The sequence below is a fragment of the Apis cerana genome, linkage group LG11 (genome assembly GCF_029169275.1).
Source record: "Apis cerana isolate GH-2021 linkage group LG11, AcerK_1.0, whole genome shotgun sequence".
NCBI lineage: Eukaryota > Metazoa > Arthropoda > Insecta > Hymenoptera > Apidae > Apis > Apis cerana.
This window is the reverse complement of record NC_083862.1, coordinates 7,185,190-7,201,091: the sequence shown is the minus strand read 5'-3', so window position 1 is coordinate 7,201,091 and position 15,902 is coordinate 7,185,190. Positions and strand designations below refer to the sequence as shown.

At 40.6% G+C, this 15,902-nt stretch overlaps 1 protein-coding gene across 15 annotated transcripts in view; it reads left to right on the top strand.

The window, feature by feature from the left end:
• The window catches only part of LOC108000131 (zinc finger homeobox protein 4), a 420,790-nt gene that overhangs the window by 261,589 nt on the left and 143,299 nt on the right, over positions 1-15,902 (top strand). For 14 of the 15 annotated variants that reach the window (XM_062081638.1, XM_062081639.1, XM_062081645.1 and 11 more), the window contains 2 exons: positions 4,065-7,423; positions 12,520-15,389. In XM_062081638.1, coding sequence (XP_061937622.1) covers positions 4,264-7,423; positions 12,520-15,389 — 6,030 coding nt within the window. In that variant the 5' untranslated portion in view covers positions 4,065-4,263. Of the gene's footprint in view, positions 1-3,528; positions 3,965-4,064; positions 7,424-12,519; positions 15,390-15,902 lie in introns of those variants that run through there. The other variant, XM_062081647.1, reaches the window with a different exon arrangement.

Sequence of the window (15,902 nt, the reverse complement as noted above, 5' to 3'; positions counted from 1 at the left end):
TCAACGTTCTATGCTTTATTTTCCTTTTTTTTCTTCATATCATAAAATCATTCCATAGATTTTTGCACATTTATATTCTCCATAAACATATCCCAATCAAATTTAAAAACGTACTGCTCGAAATTCCTCGAATTTCTCTTCCAAATTTTCAAAAAAGTCGACGTACGAATCTATCACTTAAAAACGAGTCCACCCCTTCAATTTTCCAATTTTTAATAATCTTAAAAATCTTATGGACCCATTGAAAACCGCTAACGCCGACTAAACGCCCACTCATCGAAACGATCTTCCTCTTGGCCAGAACCCTGAACTGTTTCCAACCAGTTCTCTCGCCTAAAATTTTCTCGAGCGGTTAAACAATTAACCCGCTCTGCAATCCTGACCGGCGAGAAATCTAGAGATATCGGGGCTTTATTAACGCGAATCGGCGGAACAACCGACATCGAGAATTCGCATGCCGGCGCGCCAGTTAAGATGTTATCGTGTAATGAAAGACCATGGATCCGTGGAAACAGCGGAGGAGGTCTATATTGGAGCTATCTAGCCCGGCCACAGAGGAGCCACGTCTCGACATCCTTCCTTCAATTCCTAGCTTCGTCCAAATGGATGATAAATTAGCTAGAAATAGGTAATACGGGGCAGGTGATGTCAGATTGGCAGATGTTTTTGGTTACACAACAGCCCCAACCCTAATCTACCACGGCAACGTGGGTATTGCGTTCTTTTTTCCTCTTTTTTTTTTATACACGCCTACGCGTGGTTATAATGACGGTTACCGTTTCAACTTTCCGCATATTTTAGTTTCCTTTTTTGTTGGCTTTTTAATAGAAACGAGGTGCAGATCCTGGGGATCTAATTAAGAATTACAATTAGACGCGGTGCCGCGAGAGGAAACTAGATACTGCGGGCGATAGTTATATAACTTAGGGGCTTCATGGTGGGAGGAATATTTTTTCTTTTATGTAATTTTTATGCAATAGTTGTAAAATAATTTAATAGAATGTAAATGTAAATACATAATAAAGTATTTAAGATTTCAATTTGTTAGTAGCATTCGTGAGGAGAAAGAGAAGATTTGATCAATATAGATTTTAAAATCTTGCAGAAAGAGAGTGAAAATATATAAATATAATGAAAAATAAAATATTCGTAAATATATATATTTATATAAATCAGCGAATGGACAAATAAAATTGTCCATTACATTGAATATATTAAGAATTTCTTCCCGAATAAACAAACGATTTCTATATTAATAGAAATTTTGTTTAATATTTTATTTTCAAATAAATCTTCAAATATATTCGATGTCAAATTTAATTCTACATTTTTCATTAATTTATTCTCCGACTTTATGCACTATACTTCATATAACGATGATGAACATATAACGGAATAAATGTAATTTTAAAATTTCAATAAAGCTTGTTACGTTGGAACACGGCCGAAGAACGTACTACATGACCTGAAATATTTGTAACCTTTAACGTTACCATGTTACCCATTCGGAATGCAGGTTTTTAACAGCAAGATCCTACCCGCTGATCGAGCCAATATTAACGTACTATCTGCTTGTTACATGTTGTACAAACGTGCCATAACGCAGTCACGCAACGACCGTGATATCTATTTCAATCGTCTGAGAAACGACACGTCAACCCCGATGTAAAAACTTTTATCTCTTTCGAGCTCAAACACCAGCCTTATCCATCGCGTACACGCATTTCAAAACCAACCCCCCCAGAAAAAGGAATTGTTTGAAGTGAAATACGTAATACATATTTTTTTTAAAATGTATTTTATTGAAATCCTTAAAAAAGTATTTATAATTAAAAGTATTAGAATATTAAACTTTAATATTTAATCCTATTTCAATTCATCAAAAGAACATCTAATTTTCAATATTCAATTGAAATTTTTAACATCGAGAACGATCGATAAATCAATCGAGCAATAAACCAAATGATAAAGACATAACTCGCAAAGATTATTATTTTAATCGTCTGCTTTATTGCAACTTTAAAAAAAAATATTCAACTTCAATACTCAACAAACTAATATGCATAATTGAGATTATTATTTTTTAATTGTCTCATTAAAACGTATCCATTCATTAAAAACAACGAATATATATTCGATATAAATTTCAATTACATCTCATTTCTTAATCCCTTTCCAAATGAAACGTATTTTCACCCTCTCTCCTCTAAATAAAATAGAACAAAATACCCAACATTGATATACGATAAAAACTATCTATCAAACCAACAAACCAATTGATAAATATGTAACCGGTATCCCCATTATCCCTCGTGTGTTCGCGGAAACGCACGTTCCCACCCGATAAACAGCGAAATCCCATCGGCGTGTTCGAATCACTTTCCGCGTAAACACGTAAATTGAGCATCGAACGAAGATATAATCGATCTCTCGAAGGAGGGAATCAAAGGAGCGTTTGGGCGCGCGGGAAAACTCGACAAAACGTTGTTGGCCACCATCGATTTGCGATCGATCGACGATAATCCGAGGAAATGATCGGGTGCCCGGTGCTCACGCATTAGAAAACCGGCACGAGATGCCCACGGTCACTGGATTATGGAGTTTGCACCGTGGAATTATAACCGCGGTGATAGGAGGGAAAGGTGGACGAGCAGCACGAACAACGAGTCGAGAAAGAGAGAGAGAGAGGCAGAGGGGAGGCGCATAATGCATCTGTGTATCACGATGATGTCCAGCGGCACGTTTGCAAGAAAGGAGACCTCTCTGATCGCCGAGAGAGGAAAAAGAATTCCTCTAGGTTAGCGTTCAGAGATCCTCGGCTCCTAGTCACGCCGTGCTACCACCCCCACACGCGGAGATGCCGCGAGCGCATAAATCCGCGCACGGCTTCCCCCCTTCCTTTCCTCTCCGTTCTTTGATCCGTTAGATTCCGCGAATACTTGGCGGCCGTCTTTTGAACCGAGGCCGCGATTTCGCGTAATTGGGACTGGATGATTAGACACATCCTCGTTGCCGCGAGGAATTCGCACGCGTAATCCACGTAGAGTTTGCGTGATATGCGTGTGTGTGGTCGAGGGTACTTCCGAAGGCGATATCTCACGGTGATCCACATATGAGATCGATCAAAGACAGTTCTTTTCTTCTCGTATCGATACATTTGTAATATTATATTTTTGTATAGATTGTACAGATGTGATAGAAACTTGTGGTTTTTATGTTGAGTGATTGTTACGTACGCTCAATAACGAGAATTTTTCAAGCGTAAATTAAAGGAGAGCGAGTATCTTAAATTCGAAGTAGTAATATAAAACATTCAACGAACATGGTGTCCTCAAAATTCGAAATGGAACAGTACAAGCTTGTGTGCCATTTTATAGACGTGTATTTCCGTGTTTGCCTAGATATTTCGTCGAATAGTTTGTGTCAGAAAAAAGGGGAGTATCTAGAACAGGCTAAAATAGAGATATTCTTTAATCAGAGCAGAGTGTACAAGAGTAGCCATTCACGAAACGACTTCTTTCCGTTATGAATCTGTTGTTACGTGTGCACGAGGGTCGATGAGAGACGTCAATATCCAATCGATAGATAAGCTTGGCCGAACAGTTGCAAACACAGCTGGATCCTACGGTTAGGGTTCCAGGTAACACAGAGTGCCTTGTGTCGCGAGCTTCCTTTGCCTTTGTGTACCGATCCGCCGCCTTCGTCAGTTTGATCCTCTGTACACGCAGCTTGCCGACATTTTCCACGTATTTCGCTATCTTTACACTGTCCTCTAAACGGCCTCTGTTTGCCCGGATTAACCGATTATAGGCCATCTCAATAATGCCCCTCGCGAAATCATTCTTTCCCGAGCTAGCGTACCAGATTCTTCTTCCGATTAGAAGATCCGATTTAGAATCCGAACTTGGAACCGCGAGAATTAAATCTAACAGATTCGTGAGATGAAGAAGAATTCTTGTGAGAGGTATTCTAGAATTTTTCCCCCAGAAATCTCTTACGATTTTTGAATCGAACGAACTTGACGATAATTTTCCAAAAAAATAAAATTCCGACTTCTGTTACAGGTACGACCTGGGGTTGTGTCGGGGTAGCTAGCAAAACGTCTGTGAACGGTGGAGAAGAGACTAGGACGGAGAGAGAGCGAGCGAAGAGAGTGGAGAGCGGAAAGTGTTGTAGAAGAAAAAGAAGAAGAGGAAGTCGAGAGAGTGTAGGCGCAGGCGCCGTAGGTGATGTGAGGCTGGCGCCCGCCTCACGTTTGGGGTGATGCCCTCCAGTGAGCCTCATCCCCCCCAGTACCACCTTCAGCACCACAACATTCCTCCCTCGCATCTCCAGCAGCACACGTCGACCGCGATCGGGCAACATCAGCTCTACCAACAGCTGGTGGCGGCCCATCAACAGCACCAGCAACAGCAGCAGCAGCAGAGACAGCAGCAACACGGCGGTCCCTTCCAAAATTCCACGTACACGCAGCAAAAGCAAGAGATGAGCCCGGAGGAGGAGGGGGGTCGAGGGGGCGGGTCCCCCCCGGCAGCAGGGGCTGCGTTACATCAGCCCCACCACCCCCGGACGGCCAGTCCACCCTCGGGCACGGAACCCTGCACCCGCGATGCCATACCAACGCCCACACCGATCGCGGATACCACAACCACCACCACCACCACCACCATGACCATGCAGTCGCAGGGCCAGCAACAGCAACAACAGGAGCAACAAGGTCCAAGCCCTAGTCCCAGCCCAACAGGTGGCGACGTGGAAAAATTTGACGGGAAGATCGTGTACAATCCGGATGGTTCGGCGTACATCATCGAGGGAGAGAGCGAACTGAGCGAGGACGACTCGTTGCCAGACGGTTGCATCGTGGACGGCCGCGGAGTCTCGGTCCCTCATTCTCTTGTATTTCCTCAGATCGCGAGCGCGTATTACGTGTCGAGATTATACGCGCACCAAGCGTATCAACAGCAGCAACAACAGCAGCAACAACGCTCGGCCGCGCAACAACATAATGCTGATCTCCCTGTGATGCACAGTTATCGAGTAATAAGTTACAGAAGCGCGGAGGGTAGCAAACAGCCGCCTCCGCCTCCGGCGGCACCACCACCTCCCGCCGCCTCGGTACCCGTCAAACCTATCCTGATGTGTTTTATATGCAAGCTGAGCTTCGGTTACGCGAAGAGTTTCGTGGCGCACGCCCAGGGCGAACACCAGCTTACCTTGATGGAAGACGAGCGACAGATACTCTCGCATTCGACCGCGTCGGCTATCATACAGGCGGTGGGCAGGGGAAAGCAACCGTTGGTCAGTTTTCTCGAACCTGTGACAAGTTCCACTTGTCCGCAACCATCGGCCGCGCAGATGCAAAACCAGCAACAACAACAGCGCACCGAATCCACGGATCACGAAACGCCGACCACAACCAGCACGCCTGCCAGCACTCCAGGAGTACCGAGCAGTCCTCAGCAACAGCAGCAGCAGCAACAACCGCAGAGGCCATCGCCGAGCACACCCACCACTCCCACTTCCCACTCAAATCATCCTCTCGCGTACAATCATCAACAACCGCAGCAACACCAGTGGGCAGGTGGTCAGGTCAGCGCCGCTTCCTGGGCCAAAGCGCCAGACGCTTCCGGCATGCATTATACGTCACCACCGCCACCTAGTAGTTCATCGACCAAGGGCTCGCCGTCTTCGTACGCCGCGTTGACCCAGCAGCCACCGAATTTCCTCACTGGCACAACTATAGGCGTCTGTCCTGAACACATGCAAGGGAGACCGAGCGGAGTCGAATGCCCGAAATGCGAATTGATCTTGGCCAGTAGTAGACTGGCTGGCCCAGGTGGACCTCTGGCCGGCATCCACAGTAGGAACTCGTGCAAAACTCTCAAGTGTCCGAAATGCAATTGGCATTACAAGTATCAAGAGACTCTGGAGATACACATGAAGGAGAAGCATCCGGAGAGCGAGACCTCCTGCATCTACTGTATCGCCGGACAACCTCATCCGAGGTTAGCTCGTGGCGAGACTTACACTTGCGGATATAAGCCTTACAGATGCGAAGTGTGCAACTATTCCACCACGACAAAGGGTAATCTCAGTATTCACATGCAGAGCGACAAACACTTGAACAACATGCAAGAACTTCAGCAAGGTGGAGGTGGCGGTTCAACTGCGAGCAATCCATCGTCCTCGCAGGACGCGCCAATGCCAACGAGAAGTCCCCATCATCAACAGAACCATAGTCCGCACATAACCGGCCAGGCCGGAAATCAAGGGAAACCTAAACCAACGTTTCGCTGCGACGTGTGCAACTACGAAACGAACGTCGCGCGTAATCTCAGGATACACATGACTAGCGAGAAGCATACGCACAATATGCTGGTCCTCCAGCAAAACGTGAAGCACATGCAGACCCTGTCCGCGCTCCAATCCCATCATCAGCAGGCCCAGCACCATCATCAACAAGCGCAACAGCAACACCAACAACAACTCGAGCAGCTGCTTCATCTCGGTGGTTTGGACAAGCCCCAACACGCGGAGGCTGCTCTCGCGGACATGGCTTACAATCAAGCTCTGTTGATCCAGATGATGACCGGTGGCCAGTTACCACCGCAGCTACCACCAGAGATTATGGGCGGCATGGCGAGCATGGGCGCTATGGGCAACCTCGGTGGTGACGGTCTATCACCCGACAGTATGGACCCACCGCCTGAACCAGCGGATCCTGACCCCTCTCATCTCTATCACTGCTGCGTTTGCAACAATTTTGCCACCGATTCGTTGGAGGCTCTCGGCCACCATTTGGCCGTTGACCGGACGAGGACGCGAGAGGGCGAAATCCTCGCTCTGGTCGCTGGCCATTTCGTCTGCAAACTTTGTTCCTATAAAACCAACCTGAAGGCGAATTTCCAATTACACTGTAAAACGGATAAGCACCTCCAACGTCTGCAACACGTGAACCATGTGAAGGAGGGCGGGCTACGAAACGAATGGAAGTTGAAGTATTTGGCCTCGCCCACTAGCGCCGCGCAATTACGTTGTCACGCGTGCGACTATTACACGAACAGTGCGCACAAATTGGCGCTGCACGCAGCCTCGCCGAGGCATGAGGCTGCGTCTCTGCTTCTTCGCCACTTGCTCGAGGCAAGCGCGAATATCCCATCCCAGGCCAAGTTGTATCATTGCGCTTTGTGCGGGTTCAGCGCGAGACACAGATTGCCGTTGCTGCAGCATGTTCGTTCACTGAGACACCTTCAGATGGAACAGTTGCATCAACTTCATCGGCGGAGCGGTATACAGGGGAACGAAACACCGCACACCGATATCGGTGACGTTTTTCAGGTTATGAGCGACCCCGACGCACCACCTGCTCAACAGCCCAGTCCCACCGCGCCGACCACACCGAATGCTACCAGTGCCAACAATGGTGAGTGGATGCTTTTCGAGATAAAGTATCGGATAAGTAGAGTTTGAAGACTGAATGTAGGGAAGAAGATTAAAGTTTTTGATGCAAGTGGGGAGAAGAGAGAATTAATTTTTAGATTCAGGAAAATCAAATTAAACATTTTTTGAACTCTTGCGATTTTTGCGAAATTGTCGAGAAGGACGCTCATGCCCTTTTTGTATCCAGTAATGCTATTTCCAAAATTCTTATTTTTCTTTGTTTTCTTAGAATATTTTTTTAAAGAATATTTATTTTACTTATTTTATTGACGAATTAAAATTTTTAGAAAATTTCTCGAATTTTTTAAACTCGAGTGAGTAATTAATTAATTATTCTTTTAATTTCTAACTAATTTAAAACTATTACGTTTCGAAATCTAATTCTCCTAATTCTGAATGAACTTTTCGATTATCAAAATTTTATTTATTGATAAAAGATTATATGAAATCAACAAACTTTTGATTATGGTATTTTCTTCTTTTATATCCAATCTTTGATTGTTAAATTTTTTTTTTAAGAAATTTGATATAATTATTTCTTTTCTTTATTTCGATTATAAAGTGATGCAAATTATGAATTGAATAATACGTGTATAATTTTAAATGTGCATATTTAATTTAAATTTTTGAATCTCTATGTATATGATTAAAATCGCGTAGATGATTCGGTGTTAACAACCGTTAAAAAAGAGAATATTATCAAACGTAATCACATATTTATATTTAAAAAGATCTCCTAGTTCTAAAAATTTTAAAGATGCAGATCTTTGCATAAAAGCATTTAATATAAATTATCATATAAAAAGTATATATTTATATGTATTGTAACAGAGAAAAAATAAAATCATTATATTTTATTATATTTAATAATATTGTGCTATTATTATGTAGTTATTATTGTAATATAAAAATATAAGGACAATTGCTTTTTCTACAATTGCTATAATTTGAACAAATATTATTCTATACAATTCAAGATCTAGTTTTTATCTAATTTATTCGTTCATTATATATCTATTTATATTTTACACACGATCATTTTCCATTTTTATTTAGTTACCTTTAAGCATAATAATGACTCACGTAATATATTTCTTAATGTTATTTTTTTTATGTCAATCATGATTGATTTATTAACGAAAGAGAAAAACGAAGGAAATAATGAGAATATTTAAATACGATTAATTCATTAAAAAAGAAGAAGAAAATGAAAATAACCATTAATTACGGGTATATATCGAATTATATTTTTTTTAGAAAAAAGAAGTGTATGTAGATAAAAATTCATATCTGTCAAATCGTTTTCAAAGAAAGATTCACTCGACATCTTTATTAATAAATTCAATATTTTCATCGATTATCGCGTAATTAGCGTGCAATGGCGGTAATTTCGTATGGCAGATGGCGATGGCGTGTGCCATGACACGCACAATGCCGAGTGTTATTACGTATATCGAGGGCCTGTATTTATATAAATGTACGAGAACGATACAATGTGTTATTCGAGAAGGGACAGAGCGAAATTAGACTTTTCCATTTTGTTGTTGTCATATATTCAAAGTTATTCACAATTGGAATACTTGGGGATGAAGACGTCATATAATTAATATTTTGAAAAATTAGAAAATTTTTATATGATAATGAATAAATTTCGTATATATCTAAAATTATACAAAATCAAGTTATTATTTATTTTTTGAATTATTATAGAAATATAAATTGAACGATAAAAAAAATTGTTATATAATGATAAGAACTTAAAAGTATCTATTTTCTTTTAATTATTAATATCCAATATCCAAATTTTTTATTATCTTATTTACAAATAATTTATTATTTTTATAACTTTTTAACTAATATTCTTTCTTATTTTATTTTCGTTCATTCAAAGAAACTATAAAATTTTTGATATATATTTCCAAATAGGAAACAAGGTTACCATTTTGAGGGATATAAAGCTAAGCAATTCTCAAACTTATAATTAAATAATATGACTTCACAATGATAAGATATAATATACTGATATAATATACACTTATGTAATATTATAACTAAAATCTCTAAATTATATGAAAATGAAACATATTTCCACAATCAGGCGATTACCATATTAGAAAAAAACCAACTATTTTCTGAGCTAATCACATTACATTTTTCCATATCCAACGATCATCCGAATTTTCAAACATTCATTCGTCCCAAAGGGAGACGAACGAAATCATCCGAAAGGGCTTCACCGATGTGTATGAAACCAGTAGCACGCGTTGCATCGTCGCAACTGACGCCTGTTCGACGTAAATGCGGTTTTGGACAATGGCGGAGACCACGCGAATAGGCGGTCCTCCCTTTATTTTCGCGTCTTGCTTTCTCCGCAAGCCACGCGTTTTTCCCTCCCAGTCGAAAACGACCCCGTCGATAATTTCCATGCATCGGCAATCTGTAATTTCAAGTGGTATTGTTACGGACAAGGAAGCATCTGCGACGTCTGCACACAACCATCATCGTCCCATCCCCTGATAATTTGCTAGAGGTGTGCGAGAAAATGTCGGTCGAGTCGAAATTTCTTCTTTTTTCTTTTTTTTTCGTGTTTGAAATTCTCGAAGGTGAATTTTATAAAAATCAATATTACTATTTAATTTATCATTTATTTAATTCCATTCTCTTCGTAGATGGATTAATATTAGAGAAATCAATTGTGATTACTATTTTCTCTAATGATTTATCTCTCATATTTTGTTATTAATATTATTCGTTCAGGTATATTTGAAAATTGAAATTTTTATCTTTTTTAATCGATTTTAAATTCTTAAAAGATGTATAATAAAGTTTTTCAACTTTATTTATATTTCAATATATCTCAAAGAATGAAAAAATACTACCATGTAGAAAATTTTAAATTATTTAGGTTATAAAGATTATAAAAATTATAAAGATTTTAGTATTATTTCACACAAAAAGAGTATGATATAAATATCATAAAACTACTCTATTATTATTTAATTTAACAAAAATTATAGATTTAATTCACTGTAGATGTACTGAATTATCTTGAAATAGAATAAGATAACATTTCAATCGTTAAAACTTTTGTTAAATAAATTTTTTATATAAACATAAATTCAATGAGTGCGAAAACTTTGAATATTTCTTTTTTGTCGTAGAGCATTAAAATTAAAATGTTGTAATTTTCTTATTTATCAATTTTATGAAGTGAGGGAACTAGGATGGATAGTTGAACATTTTTCATATTATATCTGTTGTGTTATAATAAACACTATAAGATCGTATAATTTTGTGTGATAAATTGTAATGTGACGAAGGAAGTTAAACTTGTTTTTATAGTCCATAATTGAAGCAAATAACATTTATTTTTAACAGGTTCTTTAATACTAGAATCACGGATACTATTTTCATTTTGACGTTTTCTCATCCAATGGTTTTAATATTTTTATTCGATGTTTAATAATTTGTAATATATTTTTCTTAATATATACATACGTGCATACAAATTTTTAAAAATATTACTAAAATATTACTAAGTGTTCAGAAAATATAATATAATTTGTTTCTAATTTATTTACTTTTTAATTTATTACATATTATTTAGTTTCTATTGATTTTTATTTTTATAATTTATTTATATACAATATTTCAACAGAATTATTAATAAAAACGTTATAATAACAAGTATTATTAAACACGATTTAACAAAAGAATATTAAACAGTTATTAAAAATATCTTTTCACTCAGAATGATCGATTTAAAAACAATCTAAACAACACGAAATTCCCCAGATTTTTTTAGCTCTAAAAATTCGTTAGAATTGAAAATTTAAAACTTTATAGAAGGAAAAACAAAAATACATGCTTTAAAACAATGTTTAATTTAACTTCCAATATTTTTCAATTTAAGATTGCAATATCGATAATTGATACCAACGATAAATTTCAATTAGCTGTGTAATCGCCAATAAAATCTGTTCGTAATTTACTTATCCGTAATAAAAAAGTAAAAAGCATGCATCGCTCGTGCAAGGATCTGCATCGAACTTAAGAGAAAAACGAAAAGAAGAAACGTAACACCGAAACAAGAGAATCGGCGTCACGGGACGAAATGCTTTCGCTGCCGTTACACATAATTTACTTTCTCTCACAACATTATCGACTTATACCTCTGTTCACATGCAGCTGCAAGATTAATGGTTCTTTTTTCGGCTGTTAAGATTTTTGATGTCGATCGACGATTTATCGGCGTCTTAATAGAAAGGGGAATTACACGTTCGCGTTATCGGCAGATAGTAATCGGTGGTATTAAGGCACAAGAATTTATGTTGCACGAATCAAAAACTGTTAACGTTAATGCGGCCCAATTGCACGGTGTGTTCCCATAGTGATTTCCGGTTTTCACCGTGCGGAAATTTCGATGCTTTTAAAACGCCCCTTAAAATTAAGGTTAAAGAACTTAGAAATGCGAATCGGGAAAAATTATAAGCCAACGTTGCGCTTGTATGAATACGAATGCGTAGGCCATATTTTTTTCAAGATATTTTGATTGATCGGCGATCGCAAGTCATACGAATAAATTAAATATATATTTATTCTTATAATTTTACAATTAATATATCTTGTTAAATTAAATCATCATATATAAAAAAATCTGAAATATGCAAATTTCATGCAAATTTATCTCAACTTTTACGAATATAATTAAACAAAAAGATTCAAATAAAAATTTATTTAAACAATTCAGTGTTACAATGAATACTTTACTTTGAATATAATATATAATAATATATTTTGATATATTGTGCGCATTCTTCATACTTTGCATCTTTATAGCATCACAATGGTACAAGTTGAATAAAAGTAAAAATATTTTGACACATTCTTGCATCTTTATAAATTATTTCGACATTCAGAAGTACCATACATAAATTTTCAATTCACGTCACTCGTGCCATTTTCCCTTCATTTAATTCTCCTCCTCGCTTGCATAGAACAACGCGCTTCAAAACGCATCGCCCGTTGATCTCTCGCCTCAATTACCATGCGAATCCCGATTACCGTTTTCTTTTCCAGACCGACGAGAGGAAGGTAGCGACTGCGGCAGCGAGGTGAAGCAGGAGCCGGATAACGATCAGGAGGCTGAACAAGAGCCGGAGAACGATCACGAGGAAGTCACCTGCCCGTATTGCACTTATCAGCCAACGTCGCGCGAGGAATTGAGGCAGCATTTGCAAGTTGCTCATGTCCAGGACGCCGAGGACAAAGCAGAGACTGTAAAGGAGGAGCCGCCTCCGGAATTGTTGTGCCCGTTGTGCCAGGACGGGTTCAAAGAGCGTTCCGCGCTCGAGAAACACGTGATGCAAATACACTCGGTGAACGCGGACGGTTTACAACGTCTTCTGCTGCTGGTTGACCAGAGCCATTGGCTGAACAACAATCCGCGGAACACCTCGACGCCGGCCGTGGCAATGCCGTCCTCACCGACCACCACCATCAAGCAGCCGCAAGAGGAGGATTTGAGCGAGCGCGGAGCCAACGAGGAGATCGAGGAGATCACGAGATGCACCGTTTGCGGCCGTGTTTGCCGCTCCTTGGAGGAGCTGCAACAACACCACAGGGAGATCCATCCTGCCACTACGCCCACACTCGCTGTCAGCGAGAAACATGTATATAAGTATCGATGCGGCCAGTGCAGTCTCGCGTTCAAAACACTGGAGAAGTTGCAACAACACTCGCAGTATCACGCCATCAGAGACGCGACCAAGTGCGCCCTCTGTGGAAGATCGTTTCGGTCGGTTCAGGCGCTCCAAAGACACCTCGAATCCGCCCATGCGGATCTCCACGAGGACGAATTGGCCCAATACAAGCAGAGTTTGTTGCACGCCCATCCGCTTCTTCAGGCGCTCACGGAGGAGGCACTGCGCAGGCAGGGCAGCCTCGTCGGTGAGCAGAACGTCGAGGACGATGCTAGCAAGGCGGAAGAAGAAGAGAGTGACGCGAGCGACTCGTCGCCGTTGCACAAGGAGCAACGCCTCCTGGAGGATTATCTGAACAGCCAACCGGTAGCTGAGGATTCTTATCATGATCCAGGGAGGAAATTCAAATGTCATCGTTGCAAAGTCGCGTTCACAAGGCAGAGCTATTTGACAGGTCACAATAAAACGTTGCTGCATCGCAAAGGGGAGAAAATGTCTTACCCTATGGAGAAGTATCTGGATCCGAATAGACCGTACAAGTGCGATGTTTGCAAAGAAAGTTTCACTCAGAAAAATATTCTTCTCGTCCATTACAATAGCGTGAGCCATCTGCACAAATTGAAGAGAGCCATGCAAGAGCAGGGTAACAACAATACGTTGATCTCCGTGGTTCCACCTGCCAGTCCGACAGAATCGCCAGATTCTCAGCAAGATCAGGACAAAAAACCCTACAAATGTAACATATGCAAGGTAGCTTATTCCCAAGGTAGCACTTTGGACATTCACATGAGGAGCGTGCTCCATCAGACCAGGGCCAGTAAATTACCAGATCTCGCTGCAAGCGGCCAACTCGACCTCGCGCGTCCCCTGATCGAACAGCCTCCACCTAGCAGCCCTAATAGTCCACCTGTCAACACCAGTACTTCCGGGAATAGCGGCGCAATGCTGTCCTGTCCTCGCTGCAGCGCTCTCTTCGTGAACCAAGAGCAACTTGCCACCCATCAACAATTGTATTGCATCTTCAGTAATCCTTTGGCATTGTTTCAACAATTGGCGGCTTCGCAACAGCTCGCTTCATCCGCGCCAGCGAAAACACCGCCTCCAACCTCCACAACGCCAGGACCTCAGCAGCACATGCAGCAGAGTGCACAACACTCCACGCAAACCGCCCAGGACATCCTCTCTCAGCCCCGTCACAAGACATCACAAATGTACAAACATCTTTTGGAGAGCTTTGGTTTCGATCTAGTGATGCAGTTCAACGAGAATCATCAAAGGCGTCAGCGTAAGGAAGAGGAGGCGGCAGCCGCGCTTCAGGCCCAACAGGAACAGCAGAAGCAGGAGCAACAGAAACAAGCTCTCGCCGCTCAAGCTGCTCGGGAGAGAGAGGAAGAAGCCGAGGAGCACACGGACGATGACGTTATACCGGAATTGACCAGAAGCACCTGCCAGCATTGTAATAAGGAATTCAGCAGCGTTTGGGTGCTGAAGGCACATTGCGAGGAGGTGCACCGCGATTTGGTACCTCGAGAATTCTTAGAGAAGTATGCTCAACAGTTCAAGTGTGAATATGAAAAGAAGAGTGTGGTAGTCACAGTTGCTACGTCCTCTTCCACACCATCTGGACCGAGAAGTTCAACACCAGCCTCCGGGCAACCGCAAGATCTTAGTTCGGACAAGGAGCAACGAGAGAAGGTAAAAGAGGAAATCATCGAGAACAAGGATAGAATCAGTAAGACGCCAGAAGCTACTTCTACAACACCGGCGACCACTCCAGCTTTAAGCAACACTCCAGTGTCGAGCACTGATTCCACCACACCCACTGTGCTGCCAACCAATACTCAGCATCACATTCAACAACATCAACAGCAACAGCAGCAGCAACAACAGCAGCAGCAGCAGCAGCATCAACAGCAGCAGCAACAACAGCAACAGCAGCAACAGCACGCTCAATTGACTTTGGCACAACAAATGACGGAAATGCAAGCTGCTCTGAACGCCATGGCTGCATCTCAGTTGCAACAACAGCTTCAACAATATCCTGGATTGATGATGGGTATGATGGGATTACCGCTTGGATTGAACGTTCCTGCTTTGGCTGCTATGAATCTTCAACCTCCATTGGTGCCAATGATGTTGCCACCACCACCGTATGATGGCACAGCCACCGGATATCCGCCTATCAATGCTCAAGCTGATCTCCTGGCCAAACAACATCTGGCTTTACAGCAGCAACAAGCAGCAGCCGTGAGTAATTTTATAATCCATTGTATTCTTATCTTGAGTTCATATTATATTCATTATTAATTATATTGTTATTATATATTTTATTGAGAATATTTTGGTTTTTCCTCAATTAGTATTTTCGTTTCAATATTTAGTTTTGAATATCTGTCAAATTTGTTTACTTTGCAAATAAAAAATAAATAAAAATATACATTTTTTTTATTAAAAAAATGATCTAAAATACTTGATTTATGATTAGGAAATGTGAACTGTTTGAAGATTCTCATTGTCAATGAGAAGATAAAAGTATTCGATAAAATAATTAATATAATTCATTTATATTAATCTTATTATCACTAGACTGCGAATTTTTATGCAAAAAACATTCATACATTTCATGCATTTTATACATTTGATATAAACGTTCAGATTAAAGTATGATTTATCAGATAAACATACATTTTGCAAATATGTAAAAATCCGCATTTTATCACTTTTCATACAATCATTCATAATCTCTGATAATGGCATTAC